Source organism: Podarcis cretensis, assembly GCF_951804945.1.
Source record: "Podarcis cretensis genome assembly, chromosome: 6".
Lineage (NCBI taxonomy): Eukaryota > Metazoa > Chordata > Lepidosauria > Squamata > Lacertidae > Podarcis > Podarcis cretensis.
Window position 1 is genome coordinate 19419212 of NC_137175.1, and position 24630 is coordinate 19443841.

The 24630-nt window shown below is 41.0% G+C and overlaps 1 protein-coding gene across 1 annotated transcript; it reads right to left on the reverse strand.

The window, feature by feature from the left end:
• Positions 1-1547: 1547 nt before the first annotated feature.
• PARD6B (par-6 family cell polarity regulator beta) lies at positions 1548-22302 on the reverse strand. The gene is made up of 3 exons (XM_079979757.1): positions 21920-22302; positions 13984-14206; positions 1548-2828 (listed from the first exon to the last, which is right to left on the reverse strand). Exons 1-3 carry the CDS (start codon positions 21992-21994, stop codon positions 1996-1998), a joined length of 1131 nt encoding a protein of 376 aa, XP_079835883.1. The 5' UTR covers positions 21995-22302; the 3' UTR covers positions 1548-1995.
• Positions 22303-24630: the final 2328 nt, after the last annotated feature.

Consider the following 24630-nt stretch of genomic DNA (forward strand, 5'->3'; position numbering starts at 1 on the left):
TAAAATGTACTATTATTCTGTTTCAAATTGATTTTAAAAGGCTTAGTAAAAATAAGGTAGTAATAAACCATCATGGCAACTGCATTACTTTGCAATTAAATGCAGTGCAGCCTGTCATTTTAATAGCAAAACACATTGAGCCTTTTGCTTATCCTCTCTAGTGTTCATTGATTTCCCATCCCCCAATGTTTAATTTTATTAGGTATAATTACATTACTTCAAACCAAGATTATTTTATGCATTACAAGGATATGTATAGATATATATGCTTTTTAAAGAACACACTCCATCCCGTAAAACAAGCTACCTGATTGAGGCTAGTATCATAAGGAGTAAAATTTAAACACAGTTTAATAAAATATTTTCTTAAGTTTGTAATTGCACTAATATATCCAAAGTGTTCATGCACATGATTGCAGTACAAGTATCAAAAAATCAAACTGAATGTGTTAAGCAGCACAACAACCCTATGTGTGTTTCCACAATAAATTAACATTCAACTCTTTCACTAATGTTTTGGTTTCCATGCTTCTGTGTAAGTGAAAAGTTCATTTTACACCTTATCTACCATATAATGAACCATGGTAAGATCCATAGTCGTACCAAACATATGCATCCATGAAAATGGCTACCTGATTGCACACATTATCTGTTTGTGGAACCCTCTTCAAGTGGACTGTACTTCAGTCATAATTATGTGAAGAAAAAGGAATAAGCACATGCCCAAAGGATAAATATTAGGATGCCCTTTGCTTAGAATTCTATAAATAGAAAGCATTTTGTCAAGGGGAAAGTAACTAAAACCGACGTTCTAAACTGGTTTATTTGTGGTTATATAATTTGCCTCCTTTTGGGAACTGTTCCACTACAAAAGAACCTTCATAAGCAATAAGATTTATGTTAGCCAAATCTGTCATTAGCACTTGCATTTTTATATTCATTCCATAACAGTTACAGCAGTAGCGGATGCCATGAACCAAGAGAACTAATTAGGGAACAAAAAGGAATAATATTTTAAGACTTTCACATTATGGGTACAATACAACTTCCACTGACGTAAATGGAAAATCCAATTGGTTTTTGTGGAGCTTGATTGCATCATAATATTTCAAGATCACAGTTTTTCTCTTAAAAAGGGTAAGTGTACACATATATGATATGATCAGACAAATAACTTCATTTTTTTTTTAGTGAGCTATCCAATCCATACAAAATAGCAGTGATTTATCCCTCCAACACCAGTAGTAGATCACAATACAGTTTAAAAGGTTTTTTTTTTAAAAAAAGTTACACTTCATAACTATCAAATCAATAAATCCAATGGACAGTTCTCTCCCTTCTGGTTTTGTGAACTGCTTCAAGAAATTTTAGAACTGAAGTCAATCAATTCATTGAATGCAATCCAATACCGACTTGCCTGTAGTAAGCAGAGTTCAACTCAATGGAGCTTACTTCTGAGTAAATATGAATAGGATTGCAATGATAATTAACATTCCAGATTATTTTAATTTACACATGTCTGGAGTATGGAGTAAGAAGGCCAAAAATTGTTGAAGATTATGTTTGGTAATTTTATTAACATTCTTGTGCTGAAAAATGGTTCAGGCTGGTTCTCCTACGACAATACTCAAATCCACAATTAAATGAAAACATGTTCCATGAACAATACATGGAACCAGATCACAGGACAATAAACTAAATGGTGGGGCTCCTTCTAGACACTGACATTCTGAAAAATAGACCTGCACAATTTTAGGTCATGGAAATGCTGTCCTGCCTTGAACCACAAAACCAGTCAGTGTGTGTTCCTAAAACACTTGTTTCTCAGCTGGGTATCAAAATGGAACAGTTCCTGTGAATCACAGCAGAGTGCTCTAATCCGTTATGCAGATATCAAAAGTCATTGGAGTATGGTAGTTGAGAGGTATGTCCTGCATGAATACAGCCAAGTAAAAAAATTCTTATGGCCTTTTTAGCAAATAAGCTGTTGTAGTTTCACAAAGTTATGATTGTCCCATCTTCTTCTAAAGTCTTTGGGTCTGAGTCCTGGATTTCATACTCCATGTTAATGCTGCCAGTTGAACAATACAAGTTTACTTCTCTGGAAGAAATTAAACCATTCTGCACAGATTCATGATTGGTTTCAGTTTGTGTCAGTGACTCAATGCTGTCACTGGAAGGAGCCGCTTTTGGAATTTGTTGTGGCTCACCATTATCTTCAATAATAATATCATCTTCATCACTGTCTTCCTCTTCTTCAGGGTGGTATATGGGCACAGTATGTGGAGTGTAACTTGGAAGGCTGGTATCTGTAGACTGTCCTGAGCTACCAGATGTCCGGCTGTTCCTAACAACATTGTTTCTCTGATTCGCTGGTCTCACAGTAATTATTAAGTTTCGACTGTTAGCAATCATCATATCTGTAACCTGATCAAGGCTTTTACCTGAAACTTCTATACCGTTTACTTCCAGAACTTCATCATTTACAGCTAATAAGCCCGTGCTTTGAGCCAGTCCACCAGGAACAAGCCTAGAAATGAAAATTCCTGGTACTTTCTCTAACCCATGAGGCGTTACTCTGACACTAGAGCCATCCCGTATATAAAATCCTAGAGGCTTGTCCGTTCCATATTTATAAAGCCGCACTCTGCGATGGGTTTCTGGAAGTATGTCTACATCTATAATAGAAGATACTGGTCTGAAGTCTTGCGGCATGCTAATGACAATGTGAGGCTTTTTTCTATGGTTATCTGGACGCAACACGTTTGTCAAGACATTTTTCTTCCTTGTTATGGTATCCATCCCAAAGGCACTGTAGTCTGCATCTTCTGTACAAATGGGAAGAGAAAAGGGGGGGGGGGAGGTACATGTTAATTTTTGGAGTACAAAATAAGCCCAGTCAGCATATATGGCACGCCATTAAAGAGCTCCTAAATAAATAGTTCTCAGCAATCTGTAATGTTTTGCTCCTGATCTGCTAAATGGAACTTACACAGGCTGGCCTAGTCCAAGAAAAATGGGATTCAAGGAACAAGGTAGCTGCACATGTCTGTATTGAGCTTTATTTTATATAGCCCACTAAATGTGACACATGGCTCTCAACCGGAACATCCTTAGCTCTAGGACTTTAAGCAAAGAAGTTAGCACTAGAAGAGCAAAACTCAGAGCTTTCCAAAGAACCGTCAATGGCTTATAAGATATGTACTTGCAATTCTTTAGTCAATGTGTAATTCTAGGTTACATTTTTCTTCTTCTTGAGTTTCAGTTTATTAGAATAAAAAGAGTGAGGAAAGGCAAACAGCCAGTGGACCTAATGCTGCCAAATATTGGGATGGTGGCCAAATGACCTGGTTTTAATCTCCTGAAAACAAATACCATTCCACAAGCTCCCTTCCTTGCCCCTCATCAAGAGTAGGTAAAATGGCTGGCAACAGACTAAATAAGTAACATATTTAAACAAGTGGTTTAACAGCAAACTAGTACTACCAACGCCTTGCAACTCAAGCTGAAGAATGTTCTTCCATGGATTTCATTCAGTTATTATAGCAAAAGGTGTTTTAAGCAGAGAGAGATAAGCCTTAATCCACTGCTTAATTGAATTTATATACTGATTTTTAATTAAGAAAATTAATTATAATAAAGCAGGCACCTGAAACTCAGCCCTCCAGCTGTTTTGGAACTACAATTCCCATCATCCCTGACCACTGATCCTGTTAGCTAGGGATGATGGGAGTTGTAGGGCCGAGTTTGGGGGTGCCCGTAATAAAGTATTATAATTGATTATAACTGAGAAGATTATAAGTCGTTTCTTCATATTTCAGGTAGTAGTACATCTGTTTAGCATACAGTTCCTAAGGACCAAGGGTAATATTAAATCAAGTGTTACTCAGAGTAGACCTATTGAAATTAATGAACATGACCAAGTTAGCTTCATTAATTTCAAAATGTCTACTCAAAGTAAATCTTAGCTGAATACCATCCCAACTGAATACTTCATCCAGTGATTTGATTATATATTTGCTCCTAAAATTAATCCAGGTCCTTTCCCATATGCCACAGGACATCAATATGAATCCCATCAGTTTCAAGTCTTAGAAAGTTATATTTTGGATCATGCTTTAAAGTTGCACACTCAGTTCATGAGGGACATTTATATGAGTCAATGGGTCTCACCTGCTTTTCTGCATATACTCAGAACACACCCTACTTTGTAGCTACAGATTGCAGGGGAAGCCCAGCAGTGGCAGGAAAACAGTTCTTCATGCAACCTTGTCTGCTATTAGGTAAAGGTAAAGGTACCCCTGCCCATACGGGCCAGTCTTGACAGACTCTGGGGTTGTGCGCCCATCTCACTCAAGAGGCCAGGGGCCAGCGCTGTCCGGAGACACTTCCGGGTCACGTGGCCAGCGTGACATCGCTGCTCTGGCGAGCCAGAGCCGCACACGGAAACGCCGTTTTACCTTCCCGCTGGTAAGCGGTCCCTATTTATCTACTTGCACCCGGAGGTGCTTTCGAACTGCTAGGTTGGCAGGCGCTGGGACCGAGCAGCGGGAGCGCACCCCGCCGCAGGGATTCGAACCGCCGACCTTTCGATCGGCAAGCCCTAGGCGCTGAGGCTTTAACCCACAGCGCCACCTGCGTCCCACTGTCTGCTATTACTGGCCTTTGAATTTAAAGAACCCCAGATAATATTTTTTTTTTGAAAACTACTGTTATGAAAAAAATGTTTCTTATGGCTTTAGCACAAGATACCAATGCTAATCATATCTGATACACTAACAGTGCAATTCTACACAAGTGAATTCAGAAGTGCTTCTCTTCAAGTTTGATGGGACTTACTCCCAGGTAAGTGTATAGTACTGAAACTTGAAGCTTATTTTAATCTGCAAGCATGCACAGATCTTATGGCAATTCTAAGTGAAGACCACTATATAGCTAGATGTTACATTAAGGGGAACAAAGACTTGGAATGGTGGATTAGGTACTACTGTTGAATAACTTTCCAGCTTGTGTGTGCTAGGGATTTTAATATATAAAAGGTATGTGTTATGCATTCAATTGTATAATTAGTAGCAGTACCTAGTCCTAGTTCTAGGCCATGTCTGAAATCAAATACACTATCAAGTACTAACACATTCAAAGACTCAGGATCCAAATGGAAGGGTATTCTCGGGTTGCCATAGTTTGAAGAGCAAAAAGGAGGACACATTTGCTGACTTTTAATTTTAACTGCTATGACGACTCTCCCCATGAAAAAAAGGTTGTGTCCTGGAAAAAGAGAGTTGGTAGACCCTCTGGAGGAGATTGGGGGGCATGTGTGGTGGTGGGGGGGGAGAGAACTGAGAAATCTCATGTGCCACAGCATGTCACCCAATATGGGAACTGGGCAGATTCCAGAGTAACTGATACTACAAATGGACTAGTATGACTCTCACAGCCACCATCACACAAAAGCATTGCCAACAGCACAACACATCTGTTGCTAGAAAGTATCTCTTCTTAGAGGTATGTTTATCCTATTTCCTGTTTGTTGTTACCAGTGCTTGGGGGAAACAGAAAACTAACATTTCCGAGCACAATTCAAAGTGTTGGCGTTGACCTTTAAAGGCCTAAACGGCCTCGGCCCAGTATACCTGAAGGAGCATCTCCACCCCCATCGTCCAGCCCAGACACTGAGGTCCAGCTCCGAGAGGCCTTCTGGCGGTTCCCTCACTGAGGTAAGTGACATTACTGTATACGGAACCAGGCAGAGGGAAGTCAAGGAAATAACTACTGTATCTGACTTTTAGAAAACATCTGAAGGCAGCCCTGTTTAGGGAAGTTTTTAATGTTTTGATGTTTTATCGTATTTTTAATATTCTGTTGGGAGCCGCCCAGAGTGGCTGGGGAATAAATATATTATTATTATTTATTTTACTAGTTTTGTGAGTATAATTAGCAGCTTGGTTCACATATAAAAGTGCTATACTCACCATTATTTTTAAAGATCAGGTTAATACAACAACAAACCTAGACAGCATCTTAAAAAGCAGAGACATCACCTTGCTGAGAAAGGTCCGTATAGTTAAAGCTATGGTTTTCCCAGTAGTGATGTATGGAAGTGAGTGCTGGACCATAAAGAAGGCTGATCGCCGAAGAATTGATGCTTTTGAATTATGGTGCTGGAGGAGACTCTTGAGAGTCCCATGGACTGCAAGAAGATCAAACCTATCCATTCTTAAGGAAATCAGCCCTGAGTGCTCACTGGAAGGACAGAGCCTGAAGCTGAGGCTCCAATACTTTGGCCACCTCATGAGAAAAGAAGGCCCCCTGGAAAAGACCCCGATGGTGGGAAAGATGGAGGGCACAAGCAGAAGGGGACGACAGAGGACGAGATGGTTGGACAGTGTTCTCAAAGCTACCAGCATGAGTTTGACCAAACTGCAGGAGGCAGTGGAAGACAGGAGTGCCTGGCGTGCTCTGGTCCATGGGGTCACGAAGAGTCGGACACGACTAAACAACTAAACAACAATACAACCAGATATGTTTCTATGATTAAACTTTAAGCTTGCAGGGTGGGCAGAGAGATAGGCTTGAATCCTGAGTTGTCTTACAATCCATCAGAGGATACTGCTAGTGCAATGATGTGATTTTCACTTAGTCCTCTTTCCCCTTGTAGCCCCCCCCCCCCAATATGCCATCTTCCAGAGTTTTGGAAGGTTCCTAGTTAGGGGAGCTATAAAAGGAAATGGGAATAGTAAAAACAAAAAAAACACCATCTGCTTCTGCAGTAACTTAAATTCTAAACTTCAGCATGCCTACACCTCTGAAAAAACTGTCTGCCTTCTCCTTCTGAGTTGCTTTGTCACACCAGGTACAACTACCACCTGAAAGGGGGTTGGGGCACAAGGGCTGGGGAATCTTGAACATTTCACCTAGAACTGACCACCTAAGAATTTGGCAGTATGTAAGGAAATGACACTGCTTTCCTTGAGAACCAGCAATGCAAAATGATGTTAACTGATATTAGACAGCATCTCAGATGTATTAGAAATTGGATCCCTAGCAACCATCTTCTTGCAGTGGAGAAAGGTGTGAGGGAGGGCAATAGCTTATGAGGGCTGGAAAAGAAAAAGTCAAGAATGGGTAGACAGAAGCCAGCAAATTATACTAACAAAACATAATGGGTTATATTCAACATAAGGAAGTCCATGCCCCCCCTCCAACACCCTGTGTGCCCCCAAACCACTCCTGAGGATCAGGGTACACTCAGGAAAGGCCTAAGATGTAAACAAGTATGGGAATAAAATAAATAAATAAAATTAATCTGGAAATGTGAAGTTATGCAAATACTATCAATTCCTATATTAGAAAGAATCTCCAAATACATCCCTCAATAGTTGAGCTGAAAGAATATTAACTTGAGGAATGAGTAGTGCATGTACCTGAAACCAAGAACTGAATGAAATGCACTTATTCCAAGACAGCACCAGTAAGAGAATTTTTAACCCAGGTTAAAGTTAAATATGCTGTTATGAACACAATTTCCCCAGTGTTCAACTTCAGTCCAAGATGAAAGTTCATTTACTGTTTGTCTTTATGAGTAGCAGTTTTCCCTTCAATAGCAACGTAACTAAAATGTTAAATTCAATAAAGTCAAAGATTCTTCTGCTTTAAAACCTTCTTTTATTCAGGTTTTAGTTTAAGAATTAAGGAACAGCAACTCATGTATACACTGAGATTTTCATATTCCCAAAAAGATGCAGACGTGGTGCTTCATTTTGAAAGGACAATGCCCTTGTCAGGAAACAATTTTTAAAATGCAGTGCAGCACTGGAAACAGAGACCAAGATACCTACGTCATGCAGCTTATCTGGGTGTATATTCCATGTTTCTAAACAGAATTGGAGCAATGTAATACCTACACAGCTGAAGGAAGTCTATTGATAAACACTTTGATAGTCTTGAACATAAAAAGCCTTTTATGAAGAAAATATACTAGCTGAGCAACAGTTACAGAAAATAACAGAAAATAAGCAGTTGAAGAATGTGCAAAATAAAGTTCTCACAACCTCTTGTGGAAACTATTATAGCAGGTTGTGTTTTAACCTTTTATCAGCAACTCCTTTCTGCATTACCAGTACTTCCTTTCAAATAAATGTTTCCTGTTTTTCCAGGTCTACCTTTCGAAACTCATTGGCATAGTTCGCATGTCATTTTGAGTCATAGCCTAAAAGAAATTATGGCTTACCATGAAAAAGTGTCTTGGTATGTGCACATAGCTCAAATCAGGCTCATCCCACTCCTCCCCTTACTGAACCAGGAAGAAGCAAATCAGAATATTGCTTTAGTGCTGCATGTGAGCCAGTACTCATGGTCTGTTTATAAACAGTGAGTGGAAGCTAAGGTTTGTTCTTGGCTTTTAATAATAATAATAATAATAATAATAATAATAATAATAATAATATACCCCACCCATCTGGCTGGGTTTCCCCAGCAACTCTGGGAGGCTCCCAACATAATATTAAAAACTTCCCTAAACAGGGTTGCCTTCAGATGTCTACTAAAAGTCAGATAGTTATTTATTTCCTTGACATCTGATGGTAGGGCATTCCACAGGGTGGGTGCCACTACCGAGAAGACCCTTTGCCTGGTTCCCTGTAACCTCATTTCTCGCAGTGAGGGAACCACCAGAAGGCCCTCACAGCTGGACCTCAGTGTCCAGGCTGAATGATGGGGGTGAAGATGTTCCTTCAGGTATACTGATTTGTTTTTTCTTTCTTTCTTGGCAAAGGTAGGAGTGGGGCAGGGACAACTTGAGCAGCATGTACCAGTATGCTGCTTATTTAGGGTAAGACACGGTTTGTCTTGGACTAACTATGACCCAATGACATGTGAATAGATCCACTGATGTATGACAACACATTCTAAATAAAGGCAATATACTGTATTTTTCGGCCCATCGAGCGCACCGGCCCACAGGGCGCACCTAGTTTTTTTGGGGGGAAATAAAAAAAAAAAGTTTATTTCCCCCTCGGCGCAGGGCTGGGGCGGGGGAAGCCCGAGCTTCCCCCAACCCAAGCCCCCAGAACAGGCAGCTCTCCACAAGCCGTGGGAGAGCTGCGCAAAGCCCGAAGCCTGGGTGCGCTGAGTTCAGCGCGCCCCCAGGCTTCGGGGTGCAGGCAGCTCTCCAAAAGCCGTGGCCGAGCTGCGCGACTTCGCGCAGCCCTCCCACGGCTTGCAGAGAGCTGCACGAAGCCTGGGGGCGCTGAGCTCAGCGCGCCCCCAGGCTTCAGGGTGCAGGCAGCTCTCCACAAGCCGTGGGAGACCTGCGCGAAGTCGGTGCGCACCGACCCCTCTCATTCTCCAGGCTTCAGCGAAAGCCTGCATTCGCCCCATAGGACGCACACACATTTCCCCTTCATTTTTGGAGGGGGAAAAGTGCATCCTATAGAGCAAAAAATACGGTAACTGCTATGTAAGAAATATAACTTGTTTTGAATAGGTGAATACAATAAGGAGTTTATGGCATGGCAATTCTAACACTAGTTTTGAGATAAATAAATGCAAAAAAGGGAAATAATAAAGTAATAATAATAATAATAATTTATTATTTATACCCCGCCCATCTGGCTGGGCCTCCCCAGCCACTCTGGGCAGCTTCCATGGAAACCAAAAATACAATAAAATAATCACACGTTAAAAACTTCCCTGAACAGGGCTGCCTTAAGATGTCTTCTGAATGTTAGGTAGTTGTTTATCGCTTTGACATCTCGTGGGAGGGCGTTCCACAGGGCGGGCGCCACTACTGAGAAGGCCCTCTGCCTGGTTCCCTGTAGCTTTGCTTCTCGCAATGAGGGAACCGTCAGAAGGCCCTCGGCGCTGGACCTCAGCGTCCGGGCAGAACGATGGGGGTGGAGACGCTCCTTCAGGTATACTGGACCGAGGCCGTTTAGGGCTTTAAAGGTCAGCACCAACACTTTGAATTGTGCTCGGAAACGTCTGATCTTTATAAACTTATAAAGTCTGATCTTTATAAACTTAGTCAGGCAGCATGACTGTTTAGCCTCTCAACAACCCTTGAATAAATTCTTTTAAGCAATATCCTTCAGTACAAAGGTACTATTGTTCTGACATCAACCAATCAGTTTAGAACAGTGAAAAACTTTTGGCAAGAAACCAGAAGTAAAAAGTGTTGCCATAAATAAGGTGAATGCCTATAAGGTACAAAGGTGAACTACTTTTAATAAGCATGCTCACTGGTGTGAAACCAAATCAGCATATTGCCAACTCAACACAAAGAATGAGACATTAGGTAAAGCTTATACTGACCTAACCCACACAAGAGCCTTTATCAAGCACTGTGCTGTTGTCTATGCTTGGTTGCCAGTTACTCAGCTCTTCTGAAAGCATGTAGTACACAAATTAGAAAACTGTCACACCTATTTTTTAAAAATGACTGCCCTTGAAACTCCACAGATGAAAATGGTTATGTATACAATCATTTACACTATTAATTGTTTAACATGTGCTTGCTATTAGCTTATGTTTTGAAAGACAAATACTATTTGCATTTGTTTAAAGTGTACTGTTAAGTTTAAAATTCGGCATAACTGATTGCAATGCACAAAAGCTAAGCAACTAGTACTAGTATATGCAGAGTTTGAGAACCTCAGAGCTGGTTTTGCAATGAACACATTTCTAGGTCTATTCCTAATAAATTCTCAAGTTACAGCATTTGTTTATTAAAAAAATAAGACATAGAAAGATTATATTGTATTTAAGACAGAAATTTTACCCTTCTGAATATTATTTCTCCCTCCTCGCCCAATCTACCTTCTAAAATACTCTACTATATATAGTAATAGGCATATTTTGCTCCAGACAGCTCTGCCAAATACATCCTGAATCAGCCAGGGCATCTATTTTGCAACTAGATGAGAAAAGGCTAGAAGTTTGCAGAATTTATTTTTAATGCAGAATGTTAGATGCCCTTTATAAAATCATTAAATGTGGAACGCTTCTCAACCAGGGAATTGTACAAGTTAGCTCTTTCTTACATTGCAGTCAATGGCATGACAATTCTGTGCAGCATTGTTTCAGAAATACTTTCAGAAAGACCAATCCCATACATTTTTATTAGATTTAAACTGCAGAAGCCTGGCCATTAGATTCTCTCTCTTTTTAACTCTTCCAAAAATTATAACCTCAGATATTCCAGTGTAGCAAAATAACTGAATTAAACGAGAGAACCATTTTAAATGCTTCAGTATAAAACCTAATCTGTTGTTTTGCCCCATATATGCTGTATACCGGAAATACTGTGGTACCAGAATAGCACTCCAAATTAGGTATATTCCTATGGCAAGTCTCTCCCGACCCCCCATCTTTATTTTAATGTCTTGTACAGAAGAACATGTATACAATTACAGGTAGGTAGCCGTGTTGGTCTGCCGTAGTCGAAACAAACAAACAAAATCCTTCCAGTAGCACCTTAGAGACCAACTAAGTTTGTTATTGTTATGAGCTTTCGTGTACATGCACACTTCTTCAGATATGTATACAATTGTTAATTACTGCATACTGAGTGAACACAGCATAATCATGAACAAAAAGAGCCTAAGCCTGAAACTTCAGAATTGCTTTCTGATCTACAAGTTTAAAAAACTGGATACAGATTCACTTTAAAATCTGTTAAAGTAGGCAATGAATTACATACAAGATTGTGCCACTTGTAAACTAGAGAAATATATTCATATTTTTGTCATTACAGGCAAACCCCAATTTGCACAGGGTCATTGTGTGTGACAGCGGAGTGCACATAAGCCCATTCCACCCACTTTTCCGGTCACTTCTGGGTCGCCGTGATACAAGTGTCAATTGGACACACGTAAATCGGGTCGTTGCCTGTATGAACCGGTATGCCAGTTATCAAATTCTGGAATATATTCATTGTATATACCCTAAGCCAGAGCTTTCTAAACTGTGTGTCGCCACATGTTAGTGTGTCGGCTGCAATGTGTAGGTGTGTCACGCAAATGCTCCCCACACTCCTCCCAGGGCTGGAATGGGTTAGTTTAACCTCCGGTTTGCTAGCAAAACTAAACTACCGTGTCGCGAAATGATGCATGTCTAAAAAGTGCGTTACCAACATGAACATTTTGGAAAGCCCTGCCCAGGTCAAGTGAGGACTTACCCCTCTGGAACCAAAGAAAGAAAAGAAATGGCTGTTTCTACAGATTTAAACATTAACATGAGCACCATGAATTGGATGTTAAAATGAACTGGCAACTAATGCAACTGTTTAAAAACAGGGGTTATGAAAGTTCTAAATGGAACTCCAACCATTTTGGACCAAACAAAGTTTCTGAGTAATCTTCAAGGGTAGCCCCACAGAGTGCATTGCAATAATCAAATCTGGAAGTTATGAGAGCATGGAGTATTATGAGCTAAGTAGTTTCTGTCCAAACAGGGGTGTAGCTAGCAAACAAGCCAGAGCTGGAAATATTAAGTTACAAATGTAGAAGGTAAGGCTGGAGCACTGGTAACAGCATTCATATAGTTGCGAATGAACTGTTGACAGAAGCTAGCATTGTATGCTGAATAAATGAGAATTGTAATTTTGAATAGATCTTTTGAAGGATTCTAGAGCTTTAAAAACCACTGAAGTATGGAACAGGGTGATATGAGCTTGGTGGCACTCCTAGCCACCATGGCCACCCAAGCCTCCAGATCTGCTCCCTCCTGGGGAATACCACCCCTCCAGAGCAAGTCATCTTCCCACTTCACGAAGATGACAACTTGGGACACAGAACACCTGTCTATCCAGTATTCAGCTTTCATTTTACTATTTTAATGATACATTGCTTTTCAAACTGTACACCACTTGGAGATGTTTAAAATATTAAGCAGTTTAGAAATACTTTAAAATAAATAAATAACTGTTAAGTGAATAACTCATATAAACACACACACATATGGTGCTAAAATGTTAAGTAATAATCCCAGCCCAACAAAGTAGCTTATCTGCTCTAGTCATATGGCTACTGAAAGAGATTAAGCAGAACTGCTGAATATGACCTCACCAGTCCATCTACTTCTATTCCAGATTCAGCTTCTATCTTTTTGATGAATATTACAAAATATAAGGGATTAGAAAAAGGTAGCTGGAATGTGCCACTTTACATATTTTAAGGCATTCTATTTAAACAGTTACATATAACTATTTGCTCTTCTACTTACAGCAAATATGACTTGCGTCAGTATTAGGGAGGCTGTGACCATTTCCCATCTTCTCTCCAAACCAGAATAGAGCCTTTGTTTTTTACTGGAAACTCCAGGAATCACACTGTCTGGGTTTTCCCAAGCTATTCAGATTCCCGGGTACAATACAGTGACTTAGAGCCCTTATTATACATAAAAACTGCTGAATATTTTGTTCGTTTTTCATCAACGTGAGAAAAACCTAATACATAATTTGTGAGGAGTTCAGAGTAAAGCTACATTTTTTCTTTGCTTATCTATCAATGATGTGCTTTTGGGGGTAAGTGGTGCTTGTGATTTTATTAAAGAATCTCTCTTTCAGTACCAACAGATTCTATATCTCTTCATTATAAGCTAGGCAACAAAGTTTTCAGAGGGATGGCAAGATTTGTAGCAAGGTTAAAAGGCATGATCTTGTGTATTAAATCAAGGTTGAATTTCAAAAAGATTTAACTATTAGATGAATATGGCTGCCTCTCTAAATGGTTCTATGCTCCCCTCCCCCAACTTCTCTCTATGCATAGCAAAGGAAATGCAGCAGGATGAAATCCCACCATACACTGCACAACTGTGCAATATTCTTTCTCAATAAATCAACAGGTATCAAACAATGCATCAGTGTGAATACATATAATGATGCATTTTCTTCCAAGCCAGTAAACTGCAGTTTGAGCAATGATCAGGAAAAACACACAAAGAAATTTAGCTCATTGAAGGATGTATGATGAAATATATGCTTACCTTTTCTTTGAATAAAAATTCTAAGCAAAGGATTAGCTGTAGAAACTGCTTTGTGATAATTGTCATCGTTGTTGATAGGCAAGAGATCTCCATGAATGTCTATATATCCAACTAAGACATCAATGTTGGGTATTTTGTGAACATGCTGCAGTAATCCATAGAATTCCTCAAATTTTCCAGGCTTCGACCTTTCCAAAGAAAAGCGCCGGAATTCTGCACCAAACTACAAAAACAAACAAACAATGAAGTTGATACAGTAATAGGAAATGTTCACATATACACAAAGTCTACTTAAATTTAACACCAAGTTGTAACGTGGTGTCATGAACAGTGTTGAACTAGAATTGAGGAGAATAAAGTTAAAGTTCCCATTCATCTAAGAAGTTATTTGGATGAATTTTCACAAGTTACCAGCTCTTAGAAATCTAAAGGGTTCTTGTGAAAGGGAGATCCAATGGATGAATGCTGCAATATAAATGTAACCAATCAATGGAGTTCCACTTCAAATACAAATTCTAACATGAATCAAAACAGTTTTCTGCCTCACTGTATTATGGAGGAAATCATTATGAAAACAAAAAATAAAATAAATCCAAGTATTGCCCACAACTGCAACCATGGCTTAGTACTTGCTGATATAATGCATCTCTGACAATGTTTGGAGTGCATGACACCCATCAAATTAACAGAGTCCATTCCTCCTAGTCAACTCCTGTCAGACACCCACCTCCCTGCCCGCAAGGTTACCCAGGCTTCAGCCAGAATTTGTGAAGAGCTTTTCTCAGAAACTTGTTTTCAGTGCTAGAGCTCAACTCTTAATCATGTGACGTAACTAACAGTATCTGAGTAGGTGCAGAATATTGTCTTTCATCACTAAGTAACCACTGCATGTCCCAATATGTATAGGATTAGTGGGCAGGACTTCCAGGTTACAAGATGTGGCTTTCATTCAGGCAATTTTACACTCCAGCACCTATCTCTTATATATTATATGGCATTATTTGCTTGCCCTTCACCATGCGTTCTCAGCTCAATTGTGTAATGTCTTCCACCCACAAAGGCCTGTGCAGAAAGGTGCACTTTAATCCAACATCAAGTGTATACAGCAACTGAACATCAAGTGTATAGCGCGACAAGGCCAGACACACCTCAAGAATTCCATGATCTGAGGGCCACCACAAAAAGGCCCTTATGCACTGCTGCCCGACCAACTTTATATGATGGTAGAACTACCAGCATGGCCTCCCTTACAGATCCTAATACTTTGATAGACTTATGTATCAGAGGAGACTCTCCTTCAGATATTTGGAGCCTAAGTTGTCTAGGGGTTTCTCTGTCAATGTAAGTACCTTGGATTGGGCTCTGAAGCGTACTAGCAACCAGTGCATTTCTGTCCACAGCCAGTAGTGCCATCCAGCCCCTTGGCCTCAGCATCCTTCACCAGCTACAATTTCTGAACCCCAACTCTGAGGTGACCTCTACCTTCTCAATTAGGGTGGATGATGAGCAGAAGAGTATGGAGTACATCATTAACATCCTAATCTTGTCTCTCTGGACCAACACAAGGTACAAACCCTAAAACCAAGCCACAGAGTGGATTAGCCTATTGGAGAGAAGGTCTAAATCTCTATGGACAACATGACGCGCCAACCTCACCCCACTTGTCTGGACTGGTGCTCCACTGAGGACCCAAGTATCCACTTGCCCTATATTAGAATTCTCCATACCATTTAAGTGCTCTTTCCACTAGCTACTGTTCACTGCCTGCCAAAACCCTCTCACTGGTATCACCACCTGCCTATCCTTCTGCAGATCCCAACAATCCACTACTGAAGCTCCCTCACCCCATGCAATATTTGCCTGCTTGTCCAAACTCTATTAAATGTCAAACTACCTGCCATTCTCACCATTACAAACATTCCTGCAATTAAACACACAAATTCACAAGGCACAATCACCCCTGGGCCGTTCCTAGTCCCATTGCAGCTGCAATTTCCATACTCAATTCTACAGCAAAATGTTCCACTGCAGTATTGCTTACTTACCACATGCCTTAAAATCCATGCTAACTGAAAGGAATGCCAAAATGATAGCCTTCATCCTTCTAGAAGTTTCCTAGCTCTGAAGATTATGCAAATTATTCAACAAAGTGCAGCACATATAGTGAGAAAGCAGACCTTCTGTTTGATGCACACATTCTAATAAGGTGGAACCTCGGTACCCGAACACCTCTGTAGTTGTATGTTTCAATTCTCGAACGCCGAAAACCAGAGGCAAATGCTTCCATTTTTGAACGTTTTTCAGAACCCAAATGTGCAATGCGGCTTCCACTGAGGGCAAAAAACTCTTGCAACCAATGGGAAGCCGTGCCTCAGTTTTTGAACATTTCAGAAGCTGAACGGGCTTCCGGAATGAATTTCAATTGAGAACCGAGGTACCACTGCAAAGTAATTCGGCAAACAAACAAGCATTCAACCTATTCCATTAATTTAACTGTGAACCTAACCACTTATAGGGGAAGAGACAATTATAAATATAAGACAGCTACTTAGTAGTAACACTGTTGGCTACCTATTTCAGTTGTGAGCACAGTAAGATGTATCAACTTTTCTACACACCTCACTCTGCCTGTGCAAAAGCAGTAGCTGAAAATAGTCTGAAAAACTGGGTTCAATTCTATAAACCATGTCCACCAAAGTTTAAAAGTAAGCCAAGGCAGTAGTATCAGTCAGCCTTTAAAATCAAAATAGCCAAAGAAAGCAAAACTTAGCCACAAAAAAGATAAACGGATGATAGAAATTCGCAATGATTAAACCAACAACAACGGCATACACCTATAAATCATGCTAGGGAATTTTTAAAAGTTGACATTCAAGCAGACATGGGATTAAAACTATCCTAACAAAGCTAAAAGGGCTGACCTGTGCTCAACAGAATTTTTCAATCATTGCTGCTTGTTAAAGTAAGCTGACAGATATTAAAATTCTTACATCAGCATGCTTAAGTTCAGATATCTCTTTCTCAACTCTTTTAAGCTTAAACACAGATTGGCATCATCATAGAACCTAATGCAACTCATATTACCATTATCTTTTGTTGTTCCTCTCATGCTATGAAGCTACCTGGACCCTTCAGCTGTCACCTGAGGCCCTCCCACAGATGCTCCTCCTGAGTGAGGTTCAGAGGGAGGCTACTGTATTGCAATTATTATGAGCCACTTTAAGCTCAACATTTGTTGTTGGAAAAGTGGAATACAAATATTAAATCAAATCAAACTCTGTTGAACACTCTGGATGCTGTCATTAGCATATTCCAGGTGCCAGGTTAAAACTTCTCTTCTCCCAGGCATTTTATGACAAGCCAGCCAATTGCTTACTTGAATTTTGTTTGTATGTTTTCGGCTGGGTTCCCCCCTGTTCCCCTGCTGGGTCTGTTTAAGTTTTTGTTATTGCTGCTGGGTTTATGGATTGTTGAACTGGTTTTATTCAAATGTATAATTTCTTGGGTTTTGTATTACACTTTCCAACTCAACCTTTTGAAAAGTCACTTAGAGCCTTCTTTGTAGCAAGCGCACGGTAGTTAAATAACCACCACCACCACAACAAGTAGCAACTTGGGAGCTCAGGAATCAAGTATGAATATTTGCTTAAGGGGGCAATTTAAAATGATACACTTTTTAAAGAACACAAATACTTGGTAGAAATTAGGAGTGATTCAAATTGAAACTTAGTTGGTATACAAACCCTAGGATAAGTACAGATTTCAAATTGCTAAAACAGTAGTACGAATTTAAGACTGAACTTGTACAATCCATTTTGGAAAATAACTATAGCTTATTGAGGAAATGGACAAAGAAACATAAAAATAACTCTCATGAGGCTATTGGCATTGAACATGTACCTACCAACTACAGTACTTGTTTATATTCCATATTGCCTTCATTTAGATCTTTAAAAGCAATATATTGCTGCTTAATTGGGACTATTTTGGCCACTACAAGCAAAAACACATTGCCCCTTGCTCTCTAGCACTATAGTCATCCAAATGTTGTCCACACACCAGATGGAGATAATTTAAAAATAAGGCACAAACACTGCACCTTGGCCCAGAGACATTTAAATTTAAGGAATTACGGTAATCACAAATAGTTTTGTTCTCCGTATATTCTATAAAGCCTATAATAGCTGGCAGCAAGGCAGAACAGATGAGTCATTTTGTTTTATTACACCTGTGCCACATGAAGTAATTTAAAAAACCCAACAACACTGTAGGAGTAACTTCCCTTACAAAGGTAATAGATTTATGGTGCCAGGTAATGTTGTCTTTTCTATTTGCATTCTACTTCCTCACAATTTTAAAATTTAAGGAAACCTACACTCTGTTACAATACAATATTACTGTAATTCTTCAGAAGATTGACATGTAGTACCAAAAATTAACTACACACAACCCAGATCCAACAAAAGAACTAACTGAAGCTAGTAAAATATTGAGAGAGAAAGTACAATTCTAATTGCCCAGAGAAAGAAATAACATTTTTACTTTAACATGAGAAACGGAACAACTTGAGAAGATGGGTTAGGGCCTTTCTGTAAAACTGTAAAACTAGTTTTACCTTCAGCACTATGCTTAAACTTGCCAAAGGCAATTCAAGATCCTGACCTATGTAATTGTTAAGTGTGTGTATGTACGTAATGTGTAAGTGCATGTACAGCAAATGTGAGGGATTAATCCCATGGTGCTTAAGTGATTTTAAAAAGCTATTTTATAAATCATTTTAAATATTCAAAGTTATTTAAGGGAACAAGCCTTACACTCCAGCCAGAAACCAGCTGAGGAGTGTCTAAGGACAATTATGCCTCTGGAAGTCCCATAGCACACTAGCCAACTTCATCCTCCCCAGCAGACCTTCTGCTGGTGGGGTGAGGGTAACTGGGGCATGTTGGAGGAAGGCAGTGAGATGCAAAGTCCAAAGGCCCTTCATTTCTCTTACAAAGGTGGGTCTTTACACATAGCTAATTCCCTCCACTGACTAAAAGGGGAGGAACGAAGATAAAGAGATGTGGTAGCTGCTCTGCTAGTGGATTTCCCCAAACCACCATCATATGCTGCCAGTGAACTGTAGGATTACACTTCCCAAAATTTTACTCTATTTCGGTAAGGAATTTTCCCTGTCTAATTGCACCATGCTTCACTACATATTGTATGAGGATATAGAGTTTAGGGCCCTCAACAGATTAGTTACCCCTTAACACTGCTTAATTACCCACTTGTGTTCACAATCAAAATGACTTAAGAGAGTGGGGCTTCCCATTATATATAGGTGAAAGACAGCTCTCATTTACACAAGTGACTGAGTACAGAATGTGGAATGGTAGGTATTTTATGTCCACGTGGAATTCAAGGGTGTGATCTTAGCTACCTGGTATAGAATTTTTCTAGGTGGCTTGTGATGATGAATACTAAATTACCCCATAGGTCAACTTAGGAACAAGCTGGGGTGGGGATGAACTTAGTGCTTTAGTAAATAGACAGGAATGCCAAGTAGAGATCTTGTTAAACAAACAAACAAACAAACAAACAAGGGGAAAGAGCAAGAATAATAGTGTTTATTTCACATTAAATCTAAAAAAACTCCATTATGAGTAATATGTTTTTAAGTCTCACTTTGCCTAAGAAAGAAAGAAGCTCTCCTCTTCAAACATATAATTTCCCCCCTCATTAAAATGTAATTTTAAATATAAAGCATAGCAATTTGCACCCCCAAAGAAATACTCCTTCATTGTCTCCTGAGACAGATGGATGCCACCAGGAGCAAACTAGCCATCAGAAGTACTGTTTTCCACATAAGTATATGTGGAAATAGCCACGAGACCAAAGTAGTACATGGATGTTCACTGATAATTAGGAATAAACACAAAATGAGTGATAAAACGCTTCATTACAGCCACAGTATATAGTAAGATATATCCTGTTACTCAGAGGCTGTGGTGTTGGGATGGCTCACCAGTTTAATTTGTGGCATGACCATACAAATAAAGAAAGAACACTTTAATCTTCAACAAAGTATGCCAGGGTGTGTTCACTAACATAAGGAGGTTCTGAAAACACTTCAGGGTAAGTATTTTGTATGAACACAACCAGCTAAATTGCCGGCACTCTGAACATTCCAAAGGCCTAAAACAGCCTATGATGCCCCAAAATTATCCCCAGTAAAATTTGTGGGTCTCTTTAGCTTCCTTTTAAATCCAAATAGCTACTCTGTTTGTACCAGGAAGGTGTGCACAATTTGTGAAGTCCTCATGCTACCCTGGTGATCAGTGCCAAAGTTACAGCTGAACTAACATGGCTGAACAATTCAGGGGCTGCAGGAAACAAAAGGCTGTTTCATTTGCTCAAAATGGCATTCTCTGTACCCCCTTCTCCAGAAGATATTGGCAGCAAGTGCTTTAAAAATGCCATTCTGACTTGCAATCAGGTTAGAAATGCACAACACAAAAAAAACAACTGTTTACACAGTCATTAAGAGATTCTAGATATTAGAGAAAAACATTTTTTTCTATGCAAACAGAATAGTGTATCACTAACAATTGTGTTGCACATTGTAGAACTTTTATGGTCATGACACTCAAACTATGTCCGAGAATGGATACTTAGCAGTCCCCATAATACTTCATAGAAACCAGTCAATCCCAAGACCACTTTTTCAGACCACATTAAAACACAGAGCAATACTGTACTTTCTCAATGGTTTAACAAGCTCATTCATCAAGCACTGGCAGAAGCACAAATGCCCAGGCCATATGGGATCCTTGTGTTTGGGTAAAAGGAAGTGTCATCAACACAAGGAGAAAAAGGAATAAAAGTGCTAAGACTTGAGGGGTGGTGGTGACTGGCAAAGCCAAGACAAACCAGTAATGCCTACACAAAATCACACCCTATTATTCATTCATGCTAATCATGGCTAACCTTCACCCCCTGATTCTGTAATCACTCTCAGATTAGAACTACCTACCACTATACAGTACACATGCTCACACCTTGAAAATATCAATGAATTGTAGAGCTGGAAGGAATCCCAAGGGTCATCTAGTCCAACCCCCTGCCGTGCAGGAGACTTTTGCCCAACGTGGGGCTCAACCCCACAAACCTAAGATTAAGTCTCACACTGAGCTATCCCAGATGGGGTGGGGGAAGGGGGGAAAAGCTAGTGTTTTGAAAGGGCTCTTCAAAGGTAAGCACAGCCGCATTCTTAATAGGTTACTCTTGGAAAATAAGTCATCTGCAAGTGGCTCCTCAAGCGCATTTTTGGTAACAACTAGCCCTAATTACACATTATTCCAGGAGCGAAATTACTACCTTGACTTTAGTCACCCCAAATAAATGTCACCTGGCACACTATTGGGGCCAGAGATGAAAGATGAAGCACTTAGCTGTTCCCCCGCCAAAATAATAATAAAAATTCGTGCTGACACACTCTCCCGCCATCACTACAAGCGAAGCAGCAGAATATGTACAGTATATCGTTTCCTTCTTAGCATGACCACCGTGCCTTTTCCCCACATACAATCTTAAAGGGGAAAAAAAGAAACTGCTGGGGCTTAAGACTGCCTGCTAGTTGCGGCCACTACCCAGGACGAGAGCACCTTCCCACACCCGGTTTCAGGTGCCTGGTACGGACTGGGGGCCGGGGATTGGTCAGCCCTGAAGAGAATGCCCTTTGTACGTGCTCAGAAACACTGCTGCGCGCGGAGGTTCTGGGCTGCGGAATTAAACGCGGCCACCCGGTTTCCTTGGTAACCATTCCCCCCCCCAAAAAAAAACCCCACACAGACCCCGAAAGAGCACCCCCACCCACCCACCTCAGCGAGACGTAACAAACCCGAGTACCCCTCCCCAAAGCCGAGGCGAGGGCCGGCGTGGGGACGCCACCCACCTTGCTCTTCACTTCCATGGTGCCGAGGCCGCCGCGGCTCCCCGCTCCGCCGGCTCCGCGTTGGCCCCGGTTCATGCCGCGGGCGAGTCGGTCAGCCAGCCCGTCAGCCAGACGCTGGTCCGCTCGGCGGCGCGAAGGGAGCGAGTCTGAGGGAAGCCCGGAGCACCACCACCGCGACCGCCGCCGCCGCCGCCCCTCTCAGCCTCAACCTGCCGCCTCCCGTCTGAGGAGGAACGGCCGCCGCCAGACCGACCTCGCGAAGCTGAGGGGAGGGGGGGGGAGGAGGAGGAGAGGGGGAGGGGCCGCCGCCGCCGCCGCCCAGCAGCCTCCTCCTGGCACCTGCAGCTCCGCGGAAGGGAGGAGGAGGAGGAGGAGGCGGAGGCGAGGGGAGCGGAGCGAGAGAAAAAGAGCGAGCCACGAAAGACGACGCATGCGCACGCGCGCGCGGGAAGGAGGGGGGGGGGGGAAGCCAGGAGGAGGGAAAGCCCCGGCGCACCTGCACCTCCAGCGCGCGTGCGCAACCTGCCGCTCCGGCAGGAGGAAGAGGAAGAGGAAAAGCACCTGCTCGTGGCAGGAGCGGCCGTGGCCCGTGAACGCGCGTGCGCACAGTTCGCGCGCGGGAGGGGAATACCTGCCGGGCTGGATTCCAGAGAGAGAGAGAGAGAGAGATGGGAGGGCGGCGCATGCGCGTTTAGCAGCCGTCTCTTTTCTTGGTTTTTTTTCTTTCGCCTCAGGGTGGAGGGACACCTAGCCACCCTCTGAGGGATAAATATATACAGTGCTTTTTTTTTTCCTTTAAAAATGTTTAGGGGTACTCTCATTTTCCTACTCACATTAAAATACTGCCCCTCAACGAGGCCAAATTACATTCACAAAATGATTAGGGGTATGCGTACCCCCAGAAAAAAAAAGCACTGAATAATATATCTATATGTTTATCCCACTTCTGCACCACCCAATAATAATAATTGCAACCAAATAATACAACACAACCCTCCCACCCCAAATAATCATAATTCAGTATTTTTTGTGTAATGTGAAACTCCTGGAGAGGGGAGGGGGGTAATGGGGGGGGGAGGCATGAGGTATATAGCCTGTGAGTGTGGGACAGAGAAACAGCAGAGGTTGATAATATGGAACCTGCTGTATTTATTTACTCCATTTATAGCCCCACTTTTGACCAAGGAAAGGAGTATGTTTTCATCCTCTCAACAGCCCTGCAAAGTAGGGCTAGTCTGAGAAATAGTGATTAATTTGCCCTAAGGTCACCCAGTGAGCTGGGATTTGCACCAACAACTCTGAGCCTAACCTAAGACTGTGAAATGAATTATTGCTTTTAAAGGGGAATGGAAATGTCTGGAAATCTGCAGAGAGAGGAAGGTGCAGTAAAATCAAGAGGGACGTAGGAAACCGTCCATGATTGGGATTGGGATTAATTAAGATCAACTGTATAGTGTTGTGATAAAAATAAAAACCATTTGGCATTTACTCATTGTTAGTAAAACCGACTTGTCATTCTGTGGGTGGAGACTGGAAGAATGGGACTGTATTTTAAGTAGCATCTGTATGTATAAGCAAAGTGTCTCTGGGAATTATTTTCTGTTAGTAGGCCAGCAAAAACTTGCAATGGTCAACTGGGAGGGAGGCTGGGTTTGTGATGTTGGCTGATGTACCATAAAAACCGGCATCTCCTTGCATAAAATGTTTCAGGTTTTGCATGACTTCTAACAACTGCCATGGGGTGGGGAAACATTTCAATTAGCAAATTGTGCCCTCCCAGTCCACTGAACTTTCACAGTGGGCTGTAATTATTGCTCTTGCTGCTGCTTAAAATGTAAGATAAAAGTCTGTTATAATAAGTCCTTTGGAAAAATAGTAATGAAGCGTGTTCTAAAGTAACGTACATAGATCAAATTTAAGTGTTGTTAAAACAATTACAAGTCTTCTCATTTCACTCAGGTGGCACATTATAGGATCTGATAACATAAGCTGCAACATCAGCAACTCATTCACTCACCTGATCTATGCCATCACCAACCCAGCAAAGCTCATCTGCTTTTTTCATAGGATAAAAATAACAATTCCTACAAAAATAATAATAAAGGGACACAAATCTGACAAAATAAATTATTTTGAAACATTCAGAAACCAGTAGGAGAACATGACAGTCTCTTGGAGCATTCTACAAGTGACCTTAAAACTGCTGTTCTTCAGTAAAAAGTAAAAAATAAAGGAAGACTTCAGGGTACAATAGTTGAATTAAAACTTATTCAAAAGTTTGATTCAGTTAAACTTTAACAGAGATTTTTGTTTCCCTTTGCACTACAGATGTCAATTAACATAACAAATCTAGGATGATAGTGTTTTTAGTAATTCGTGATAACACAACCGTGCTAGATTTTCTATGTTAATTAACACTTGTAGTGGGTCAGGCAACCATTGTCTCTTTTTGGCGTCCAACTGATGGAATCAAACTTCTGAATAAGTTCTAAACTTCCTTTATAGAAGGAATTGATTACTGCAGTGAATGGTCGGTGTGCTTATCTTCCATACAGTTGAAATTCAGCCCTCTAGTTCTTAGCCTTTAAGGGGTTGTAAGACTTCTTGTTCTTTTTGCTGCAACAGACTAATCTGTAGCTACCCCTCTTGTGGCATTGTGGCCCCTTGACTAAAAGATGTCTTGGGCAGGTATTATAGACATGCCTGAAGAA

Coding starts and splice junctions, on each gene's coding strand:
- PARD6B (XM_079979757.1), bottom strand. CDS start 21,994: ATGAACCGGGGCCAACGCGGAGCCGGCGGAGCGGGGAGCCGCGGCGGC. Junction 14,207..21,919: donor CCATGGAAGTGAAGAGCAAG/GTGGGTGGCGTC, acceptor TTGTTTTTGTAG/TTTGGTGCAGAATTCCGGCG. Junction 2,829..13,983: donor AATTTTTATTCAAAGAAAAG/GTAAGCATATAT, acceptor CCATTTGTACAG/AAGATGCAGACTACAGTGCC.